An 11,974-nucleotide genomic window follows, 5' to 3' on the forward strand; every position below is an offset into this window, starting at 1 on the left:
TCCTATTGGGAACCTACTAGCACTAAGTTGCTAACTGGTTAGCAAGATGCCCCCGAGACACCAGCCACAATCAAACTTACTTGCAAATTTTCCGCCACGACAATCCCGCCCTCCTAATAAACAACCAATCACATTCACTTTATTCACTCGTGTAAAGTCATGCATCACTTGAGAGAATTCCGAAATGCAACGGTTGGAACGACTGTTTCGCTACGACTTTAAGTAAAAGTAAAAAGTACAGCAAAGTTGAACTAATGTAAATTTAATTCCTAAAAGCTACATTTGTTTTTAATTTACTCAAATAAATGTTATGAAGGACTACTCACCTCTGCTACTAACTCTGCAGGTACATGACAGAAAATCCCAGTTGGACACATTAAACATGTCTTTAAAGGAGTTCAGTATTTGGGTTTTGTTGGTCTAATAGAGAACCACCACTTTGTTGCTTTTACTTAAAATTATTGTTATTACTGCTATATAAGTGGCTTTTTATGTCGTTTTTCCTTAAAAAAAATATATTCAGCTGCTAGTAAAGTCTATAACAAATTCTTAACTTCATTTATTTTACAGAACGGAATCTAAAAAACAGCTCCAGATAACTCTATTTTGCTCCTCTAGATCCTGTCTCTTTTTACATTTTTGTGTGGTTATTATTCTTTTTTTCCGTGCCCACCATTAAAAACCTACAGAGCATAACCATGGTCCCCCCAAGTAAATTTAGTCTAGAACCGCCCCTGTCACATGGCTGGCCTTATTTTAAGGACTTTTATTTTGAAAAGGAGCTCCACCAGTGAGCACAGAGTGTGAAGAGGCCAGAGAGGGATTTACTGGAGGGTGGGGGGGTGGTTCATCCACGGCTGCATTAAAGCAGGAGCTGCTGCAGCTGCACACACATCAAACTTCCTCCTCCCTCTCTTCCTACCTCCTCCTCTTCATCACTGCAGCTCTCTCAGACAGCAGGTCCACTGGATGGTAGAGCCTTTTCTTCTTCATAGACACACAGACAGGCGCGCGCACTGGATCGCTGCTCGGGCTGCGGGACTGGAAGCTGGACGCATTGTGCGCATTTCCACAGACCTCGGTAACCTCACATTTCCCTCTGCTGGATTGCTGCTTTAAAATGCTTTATGTTTGAAGAAGCGGGGCATTAATTATAAAAGGGGAGATGCTAACATATCATGTGTGAAATAATCTTTATAAGTAATAGAAGCTATAATAAAACAGGCCTATTGATTTGTCAAAGATAGGCGGATCAAACATTAGATTTCTGTCCTTTTCTGATCCTAATTTTAAATGAATGTTGACATTTTATATTAAACACTCGTCGGATTTCTTAGGTGCGTTCACCTGCATGTAACCATTACATCATCTTTGATTTTCCTTTTGTATGCACTGATGATGAGGCATATGCACCCTCCTGTAGAAATGTATGATCACCTAATTGCTGCTGCGGAACGCATCGTCCTATCATGAAACAACAGCAGTCATTATGTCCGATCGCTTATTTATAAAGGAGGGTGGATGAGTGGAGATGATAGTTGCAACGCTAAATGTTATCCGTGTTGTTTTATTGGGGGTTTTTGCTGCTTCTTCCTTTCAGATGAACCGTGTGGAGGCGATGCGCTGAGGCGCACACGGCCCAGGCTCTCCGGTTGCGCGCTCATCCAGCTAACGGAGAGGGGGTGGACTGCGGTATAAAGGAGGCAGGGGAAGAAAAAAATAAAAGGTTCCTGATCCATAAAGGTTGTGTCTGAGTCAAAAGGAGCGCGTCTCCCCCCCTGATCAGGGGGCGATCAGCGGAGAGGTAGAAGTATATCCAAACGATGGCCACCTTACTGCGGAAGATCGGTCTGATCCGCCTGCACGACCGAGACACGGAGGACCCGAAGCACCACCAGGGCTCGCTAAAGGGGACTAAAGGGAACCAGAAGAACAACGCCAATAAACACTGTCAAACCGCCAACGAGACCAACCTGCTGAGCACCCCGGAGATCAAGGCGAGGAAGCTGGACCAGCACGGCAAGGACAAGCCGGCTGGCAAAGACAAGCAGGGCAAGGATGGGAAGGAGAAGCAGCAGACCGGGGGGAGCGGGAGCAAAGCCCCCAGCGCCTCCTCCCTGCCCCCGCCGGCGCCTCACCGGCAGCACTGCACCCAGGTGAGGACGCGGCGGCTGATGAAGGAGCTGCAGGAGATCCGGAGGTTAGGGGACCACTTCATCACGGTGGAGCTGGTGGAGGACAACCTGTTCGACTGGAACGTCAAGCTGCACCAGGTGGACAAGGACTCGGCGCTGTGGCAGGACATGAAGGAGACCAGCACCGAGTTCATCCTGCTCAACGTCACCTTCCCCGACAATTTCCCCTTCTCGCCGCCCTTCATGCGGGTCCTCACGCCGCGGCTGGAGAACGGCTACGTGTTGGACGGAGGGGCCATCTGCATGGAGCTGTTGACCCCCAGAGGCTGGTCCAGTGCCTACACGGTGGAGGCGGTCATGAGGCAGTTTGCTGCCAGCCTTGTAAAAGGACAGGTGAGAGGGTTTGGATCACCACAGCAGCCATCTGATCTCACACATTATCTATCTGTAGATCAAAGGTTATTAGGTTGTCTAACCATAAGAATTTATTCAATATTGTGCTTGCATTTGTGTTATTTCCAAGTATCACAGAGTGAATCTTTTTAATATTAGTAATTGCTTCCTGCACCTGCTTCCTAACCCCATCCCCAAGGTCCCCATCTGGCCTTTTTAAGGGTTGGCCACCATGGGCGATTCTAGACAGGGGCCAACAGGGGCCAAACAGAGGCATAGCCACAAAATGTTTATTAGGGTGGCCAGGCCATAACCAATGTACACTGAGGGGTGGCAGCAGAACCTCAGGCTCAATCTACACTATTCCAAAAGGAAAATTAACATCCATATTTTCTAACATCCATCTAGATAAAAGGTATAGTAGATACAATCCTTTCAGGTTTGAGTGCTGGGGCGAACATCTTTTCCATTGGCATTACTGAACTACTTTTATCAATAATCATTCTGCATAAAATTGACATTTACAAGTACTAATATCCACATTAATTGATTATTAAATATAATATCATTAATTCTGTACTTATAATCTTTAATGTTATTATATTGATTGCATAATTAACTTTGTTGTCAAGTCATTGTTAAGATATGAAAAATTAAAATGTTCAGAATATTCCACTTGAGAGTATTACTGCCATTTGTATTAGAGGGGAAAAAATGGTAGGGGTTGCCACAGGGGTGGCCAATGATTGGCTGAGGTCCATGGGCCATGGCCACCCCTGGCCCCCCATCTAGCTCGGCCCCTTTAAAGAGCCAAAGCCCCTGTAGATCATGTCCTGGCCCCTGGTATGGCTCCTGTACTGAAGACATAATACTCAAAGAAATTCTACTGATGATATGTGCTGGAGCAGACATGGTTACTGATAGGTCCTTTGGATCTATTTTATGTTTTTTTTTTCTTTACAAATTCTGTTTTATTAATTATTTAAAAACAATAAGGTGATAGCTTCAGTGGTATTGAGATAGGATCCCAGTTTTCATCCGCTAAATGTTTTTTTTTTTTCCAAACAAATTTGAAGAAATACTCTAATTTTTACAGCTGAAATTAAGATTTTCTTGAGTTCTAATTCAGATTTTATTGATCATTTACATACAAATTATGACTTCAGTTATTTTAACTTAACTCAAAATATGTAAAATTCCTAAATTCTGAGTGTATATTGACCTAATAATATTTTAATTTAACTTAATTGAATAGAAATTTCACGTCATGCAGCTGTCTTAAAATATTTGAATCCCTTGCCCTGTTTTTTATTTCATGCTTTTCTTGGCCCCCATGAAAATACGATGGCCCCCTCCTGGGCCTTTGGTACATTTGGTCTAGAACCGCCACTGTTGACCACACAGGGACACAAACACTTTCATCATAGGCGGTTCTAGACAGGGGCCAACGGGGGCCAGTGCTCCTGTAGATCATGTCCTAGCCCCTGTTATGGACCCTGTACTGAAGACATAATGCTCAAAGAAATTCTAATGATGATCAGGGGCAGAGCTAGATGGGGGGCCAGGGGTGGCCATGGCCACCCTTAGCCAAGCTCGGACTGGGAGCAATTTTTGGCCCTGGAATTTTTCCCCTTCCTGGCCCCCTGGTACATTTGGTCTAGAACCACCATTGCGTCTCATGGTATTAAATCAAAACTCCAAATTAAACAACAGGGGTATTCTTATTGCTTTGTCGTCTTAGAGAGGCTTTAATCAAATCCATTGGGAAGCCATGCTTATTTTTTGTCCCGTCAAACCGTTTTTACATACAATATATACATGTATTGTGCATGACTGGCCATGAATGCACTTTGTATTGCTTTACTTTTCGTTTAAGTTAAGATATTTCATTTTTAAAGTTAATTTATTATGTAAAAACAATTCATATGATCCATCTATTCATTTTCTACCAGATGTCCATCAGTGTCACATAGAGTTGGGGTTTATTTTCAGTAATTCTTGGTCGCCTGTCCAACGCAAGGCAACACAGAAACATAAAACCATGCATGCACACACAGGGCAATTTGCAGACATCAATTCATGTTTTCGTGCTGTTAGAGGAAGCTGGAATACCTGGTGAGAACCCACATACATACACAAGGCAAAGATGCACATTTCATGCAGAAAGGCCATAGCTTGCTGAAAGAGACAAAGAAGAAACAGACAGGAAGTAGTTGGAGGATGATGGCACTCTCTTGAGTCTAGAGGTAGGTAATAGGTCTATAGTCTAGATCTATGGCTGAAAATTGGATGTTTACATCCACCATGCAATTTACATGCAAATTTGATTGTATTTGTTATTTAATAGAAATACTACAAGGGCAAAACATTTTTCAAAATTAGCAGAATATTGTCATAGTTTTGTAAACATTTGTAACGGAAAGACAGCTACTGATACAAACGGTGCCACGTTGGATCCCTAATATTATCCCGTTCTGTAACAATGAATATAGTTATCTGTAGAAATAATTTCCATCGATTGTGGTTCCGATTGCTATTTGGACAGGTTTACTCTTAAAATATATATAATAATGTCTACATCCACTATAAACTATTAATGGAAAATCGTTTTTTACCTCATCAGCTGTATGATATAAAGCATCAGCATCATGTGTAGAATTTGACAAATGATAAATGTGATAAAAAGTGATAAAAATGATGAAAAAGGAAGATTAAAAATGATTGAAACAAAAATCATTTTTCATGTATTAGGATATAAAAGTCACATGATGCTTCAGTCTCACGATTATTTAAGTTAATTGCTATTTTATCAAAAAAAATTCTTTATATAAATTTTTCTAAGACACTATTGACATTTATTGTGGTTTTGATTTAGTGTCTTTGCTATGAAATGTCATAGATTGGGACCACTGTTTCAACCACATTAACTCAGACTGACCTATTGAGGGAAGATAATTTTAAATGGATGCACACAGAAAATATGCAGGAAGTGAATAATGTCAAGAAAATAGAAAATTACTTTAGTTTGCCGTCTGGTATAAAATGTCTTTTTTGTGGTTGATAAATAATGTAGGTTTAATACATACCTTCCCATACCAACATCTCTTTAATGCATCAGATCTAGTTTAGTAAAAAAAAGAAATTGCAAATGGGTGAATTGACAAAACTAGAAAAATGTAGTTTCAATAATCCTACAACAGTAATTTATGACCTAAACACACCATCCTCTGTTGTTTCAAGTTTATTTTAAGACTTTTAATGAAGAAGAATTAGTTTACATAATATAACTATTTACTAATCAAATCACGTCCCTGGTTAAAATGCAGCTGGAGTCTATTTAGATGGAGGTCAGGGAAGTGTGGGTGGGTGCAGCGGTGGGAGGTAGCAGCAGGCCGGGACTAAGTATTAAAGTATAAATATTTCTCAGTGGTGGCTTTCCAAGAGTTAGAAAACAGAAAGAAAAAAAACAGCATCTTTAAATTAATAATTTACTAGATAATACCTCCCCAGTGGCACAAGAGATTTGAGGCATGGGTTAAGCCTTAAATGGCATTTTAATCCAGGCTATGTTTGATAAAATGAAGAACAAATAGCCGTATGTGGCAGGAAGGCAGTGTGTTAACTAAGATTTTTATTCAACGTGCCGCTTTTTGAAAATCAATATTCATTTGTGAGGAGTGAAAGATCCATCCATCCAATTTCTGTCACCCTTATCCCTGCTGGGGTCGCTAGGGGTGCTGGTGCCTATCTCCAGCTGTCTACGGGCGAGAGGTCGTCAGTCCATCACAGGGCAGGGAGTAAAAAAACAGAACCCAATAAATAACGTGTGGATCAGAATAAAACAAAGAGCTTATTCTGTTATCCAGGTGAAGACAATAGTTTGGTAATGGAAGCATGACCAGAGCTAAACAGAAACTAAGGCGGCCATAATCTGTGCTGTCTAAATAGAGATAAAAAATAGGGATGGAGGGAGGAGTAGGAAGTAGGAGGGCTTCAGACATTCATTATATTTTGGTCAATTTAGTTTTTTGTATTTCATATCCAATGGGTTGTAATCCTTGTTCAATAAGTATCTTCCATGTATGTTTCTGTTCCTTAATGACGTCTGGATTCAGCACTGCAGAGTTCCTTTCCTAACCACCATAGTGTTCTTTCTGTCGACTCTCTGAAAGGTGAAGAGATAGGAATTACAAACAGCAATCTGCTCAATTCGGAATCAGCCTTAGATCCCATGAACAAGGCAAAATACTATAGAAAATGTGACCAGATGAAACAGAAAATCGGAAACAAACACATCAAAATCCTGACAATCTGGGTTCATCACAGATGAATTTATTTTGGCGAATGTTTAGTTATAAAACCATCATCCTACATGAGCAGTTTATATAGTTTAGAGATCCCAGTTTGCCTCAGAAACTGATGTGCAAATAGGATTCATGTTACTTATCAGGCTCAGCAGTTTATTATCTTTGGTTGCTTATCTGCACACTGCTTGTTGTATTGCCTCCAAGCAAAAAGCCAAAACTGTAGAACATGTTGAATTTATGGGACTTTATGGCTGCCATTTTATGCAGGACTTCCCCTCTCCTCTACTCTGGCTCTCCCTCCTCTGCTCTCTTCTCATCACCTCCATAGGGTTTGAAAACTAACATGGAAACACCCGCCCTCAGTTTTCTCCGAGTATTTACAGTCCACACTGGATTGTTCCAAAGCAAAAAAAGCAAATTGTTCAACACGTGACGACAGACTGAGAGACAGATGGAGGCGTACAGACAGCAGGTATAGGCCGAGGTTGTCCTCGGTGATTTAGGAGGACTGGATTATGTAATCTTGCCAAATCTGTTTTTAACGCTGCTGCAGCTCACAGCATCAGCTCTGACGTTGTGCTGAAAATAGATCTCAAAGCTATCGCGGTTTAAAAACCCAACATGTGTCCATCGGTTCATCTGTATTAGGACCATCCAGCTATTTTGGCATGCGCTGCGCGGCGCTTTGGTGTCAGAGCTTACATAAAGTGTCACAGAGACTCCCCCCATTAGCCTCCTCCAGCCCACAGAGCTTTGGTGACATAACACAATATTATTCCAGAGTCATATGTGGTCATGAAGCACGTGTATGTCCAACAGAGGTCATTCATTAAAAAAAAAAAATCTCTTCCCACCTTTAAAGGCACTGAGGGAAACGTCTTGTTTTAGATTTGCTGCTCGAGGAGATGAGCAAGCAGCCCTGCAGCCTTCACTAATTATACTGCAGCATCTTCCTTCTCTGCTCTGCTAATGGAAACAATATTGATTAATTATTCCTCCTGTTTGTGTGCGTTGCTTTATCCATTTGTTGACGTGTCTACATCAGCACTTGGATGTGCTGCGTCCTGATTACCCGGGCGATGCTTTCGCCTCCTGTGCATCATGTCAAAACGGGTACAGAGATGTCTATATATACTTAGATACACAGGATATATTTATCTGCCCTTGGGCACAGCTTTCCTTTGACAATAGTGATGCAGCCTATTTAGGAGCTTCCTGCTTATTTTTAGTGTGAGAGGATACATGGGGTGACACATCGCTGAGCTGAGAGTCAACACTGTCTCTCACATGCGGTTGCACACGTCTGAGGACAGGTATCTAAGTTCCGGTTAGGAGTGCAGTCATGTGTGTGGGTAAGCGTAGCCCCCTCCAGTGGTGTGAAAGAGGGAGAAAGCACCTGTCGAGCTACAAACACAGCCTTAATGTCAGTAATGTGTTGTAAACACAGAATTGTTGAACAATAAAACCTGTATATGGAGATGGATGATAGTTAATTCAATGTACCCTGTAACCTGCCTCCCCTATCTTGTTACTGTTTGTCCCAGAATGGTTCTAATAGAGTTCTTGAGTAGCTCATGTATAATGCAACATACAGAGTGGAAAATGTCAGACACATGGGGGGCTAGTCAGAGTTGGTAGCACCTATATGCAGGTGATAGCATCGTATCTTTGCAGCTAAAAAGGTCCTGATTTTTCTGCATCTCTGGGTGATGTTGCTTCCTCCTACACTATAAAAAATCAGTAACAATTGGTCACTGAATTTCCCACCTGGGTATGTGCCTGTGGGTTTCTTTGCATCTGTGTGTCTGCATGATGTATTTGCAACCTTTCCAGGGTGTACTCAATCTCTCGCCCAATGACAGCTTAAGATAGGCACTAGACCCCCTGTAACTATGCAAGGACAACAGAGTATAGACAATTCATGAACAGATGGAACACATGAAGAGCTTTTTTATGCACAGGCTCGCTGTAAATACTTAAAATATAACTTGCAGTTCGATCCATAGCTATAAGGACCCTCAGAACTGAATGGTGTGATTACACCATTACCTGATCAGGCTAAATTTAAGGCATTTTTTAGGCCCGATCAGCGAAGCGTAGCGCTGCAAAGGCCTATTGTATCTGGAAAGTTTCTTATTATTATTCTTGTAGCATTTTGAACGCATTTTACGGGGACTTTGCATATTCAAAAACTCACAAAAACGTTCCAGTAAATTGTCCCCTGGGTGAAATAGCCAGTCTATAATGGAATCCAAAATGGCCGCCCCCAAATTACGCCACAGCGCCCCCTAAAGTGAGTTGGGGGAAACCGTATATCACAGAGATTTGAAATTTGGCACACAAGTAGATCTCCTCAAATTATGAATAAAAGTCTATTGGAGGTATGCCCTAAAACCCCCAGGAAGTTGGCCATTTTGGGTCAAAGTGCGATTTTTGGCCATTTTTCATTTTCGCTCATGTCGAACTTTAACGAACTCCTCCTAGGGATTATGAGCTATCGGCTTCAAACTCGGTCATTATGCAGTTAATTATCTTTTGTCTTTTGACTAAACAAAGATAAATACAAATGTTTTGTCAGGAAGCAGCAGATGGTGATGGTGTGTTTTAGTAAAGCTCTGAATTTCCTAGAAGTCCTTTCCTGTCCTGTGAGGAAATTTTGCATAAAATCTGATGTTGCTATCCATCTAAATAACTCCTAAAATATGTTGAACAAGTAAAGGTGACACCTTTAATAGTGTTGCACCGATACCGATACCAGTATCGGACGGGGCCCCGATACTGCCCTAAAATGGTGGTATCGGTATCGGCCAATACTGCACAGCCAGGTATCGGGTATGGGTATCGGGGCCAAAAAATGGCATCGGCGCAACACTAACCTTTAATTGTTTAAAATGGAGTTTAAGGTGGAAGGAGTTGATTGAATTGGATAATCAAGACAAAACCTGAGGTATTTTGCAGGCTTAGGTTGGACCCGACTAAAAAAGTCCAGCTTCTTTATTTAAGTGCTGCCATTAGATTGGCTTAATAACATTGTTTTAAAGAGTTATTACAGTTACAGGTTTATTTTCGTAAAGATTTACTTTTGGGTTAAAATTCAGAAAATATCCACTTGGAAATGAAAAAAAAAACTTTAAAAAAATTGCAATTATTTAACTTTTTATTAGATTTTACTGTCTTTCTTTACGTTCTATCATTTATTTAGAAGAAAACAGCTGTTTACCATTGAATGAGCCGCCAACATGCCCCATGGGGCTGTCCTTACTGACCCCATGATGGCATCGATCCCTATTTGTGTTTCCCAGCCCTAAGAGCACATGTCCATATTACGCAATCCCCCCCTCCTCACCCCAACCCAAAGAGTGAACCTCCCAACATGCATCAGGGCCTTCCTTGCTCTGCCCATTGACTGATTTCCATTCACACGATTACCCAACAGCCACTCTACACTAGAGTGTGTCCCTCTCAATGAGCGAGCGCTTAGCTGAGCAGGATAAACACTGGCATGGCGCAGCATCAGGGCACTTGCTGAACACTTACAAACACACACCATGTTTCCCCCACTGAATCTCTCATGATCTCTTTTTAACTCCTGCTAATTAAACTAGATTTTGTGTGCAATGCAGAAACCATTATCCAAGTGCACCAACGTCCACCAATTTTTTTATATTGAGTAACTTTGTCTAGAAATCCGTAAAAATCTTGCAAATTGTCATTAAAAATAATGGCAGCAATGCTTGGGTTATTAACTATAGTGTCATAAATGTGAAGCGATGGGTTTCTGAAAGGGTTGAAACAATTAATCGGATTAATTGCAATGAGTCGATTATTCAAATAATCGTCAACTAATTTAGTAATGGAAAATAGAGACTCTAAAACATGCCTTTAGCCGACAGAGCAACCGACCAAATATACCAAAATTTTAAAAATGAAATGTAAACATTTTGCATTTAATATGAAAAAATAATTTTTGTCTTTAAATATGCTCTATCCAGAACTCCTCAAGTGGAAAAGCTTTAGTTTCGTCTGGTTTATTTTAGCAAAAAGTCTTCTTTAGGGAAAATTTTGCTTTCAGATTATTTATCAATTAATCACAAAAAATATTCAACAGATTAATCCATTTGCAAAATAATCATCAGTTGCAGCCCTAGTTTTTAATTTCTGCTTGCTGGGGGCATCTTTTGACTGGAAATCATCTTTAATTAGCCTCAGGTAAAGCGGGTTTAAGGGAAAGCTTTTTAGCTCCACCTTATTCTTTACTTTTTACAGTTTGCAGATTTTCAGACGGGTCAGTTCATAAAAAAAAATCTTAATATTCCTAAATGTGGCGTTGTAAAACATAGGAACAACGAGTAAATCTCAGACCATTACTGCAACATAATGTCTGCCTGAATGAGTCACCCACTGAGTCATGCGTTCATTTTTCCAAAACAAATTGTGAAAAAACCTGTTTGTGATTGCAGCACTAATAGGCTCCTAATATGATGTCACTGTCCTCAATCAGAGTACTCACAGCTCCTCTGCTGCGTGTTTTCACCTGGTTTCTTTTATTGATTCACACTCATATAAAATTAAGTGACTGTTCTTGATGGACTGTCTAACTGTAGAGATAATAGGCCAAGCTTGGTGCGGAGATAACTTGGCAGGGATATATGTGAGCGTCTCTAAGCCCCGCTGTGAAACCAGGCCACCATCGCTACGAGAATGGAAACTGCAGCCCTAATCTCCAGATCATTCTGTTAGCACCTCATCCCCTTTTATCCGCTGCATAGCTTTTAGCCCAAAATAGCTAACCGGTGCCATATTAGGACACGCCGGTGTTCCATTAGATAGTAAGAGGATATTTTCATGAAGTATATCAGAGCTGGCGCTAGGCCCAAAACATTAACTTTTCATTAGCAAACATTTAAAAATTTTAAAGCTTTCTATTTGGAATCAAAGTAACTTAATAATTACTGAAATGATTTGACACTTGTTGCATCCTAATGTGTTGTTCTTTGGTAAAAGCATTAAGCAATTTACTTTAAAATACAGATTTTTCTACATGTTTATGGACTTTTTTGACTTATTGTCTGTCTAGATGGATGGATGGATGGATGGATGGATGGATGGATGGATGGATGGATGGATGGATGGATGGAT

General features: G+C 40.8%; 1 protein-coding gene across 1 annotated transcript in view; it reads left to right on the forward strand.

Annotated features, from left to right (window-relative positions):
- Positions 1-866: 866 nt before the first annotated feature.
- ube2ql1 (ubiquitin conjugating enzyme E2Q family-like 1) overlaps positions 867-11,974 on the forward strand; it is a 15,854-nt gene continuing 4,746 nt past the window's right edge. Inside the window, exons 1-2 of the mRNA XM_015404167.1 lie at positions 867-1,081; positions 1,601-2,528. Of these exons, the coding sequence (XP_015259653.1) occupies positions 1,824-2,528 (705 nt within the window). The 5' untranslated portion in view covers positions 867-1,081; positions 1,601-1,823. The remainder of the gene's footprint in view (positions 1,082-1,600; positions 2,529-11,974) is intronic.

The sequence above is a fragment of the Cyprinodon variegatus genome, unplaced genomic scaffold (genome assembly GCF_000732505.1).
Source record: "Cyprinodon variegatus isolate N-32 unplaced genomic scaffold, C_variegatus-1.0 Scaffold1656, whole genome shotgun sequence".
In the NCBI taxonomy this organism is placed as follows: Eukaryota; Metazoa; Chordata; class Actinopteri; order Cyprinodontiformes; family Cyprinodontidae; genus Cyprinodon; species Cyprinodon variegatus.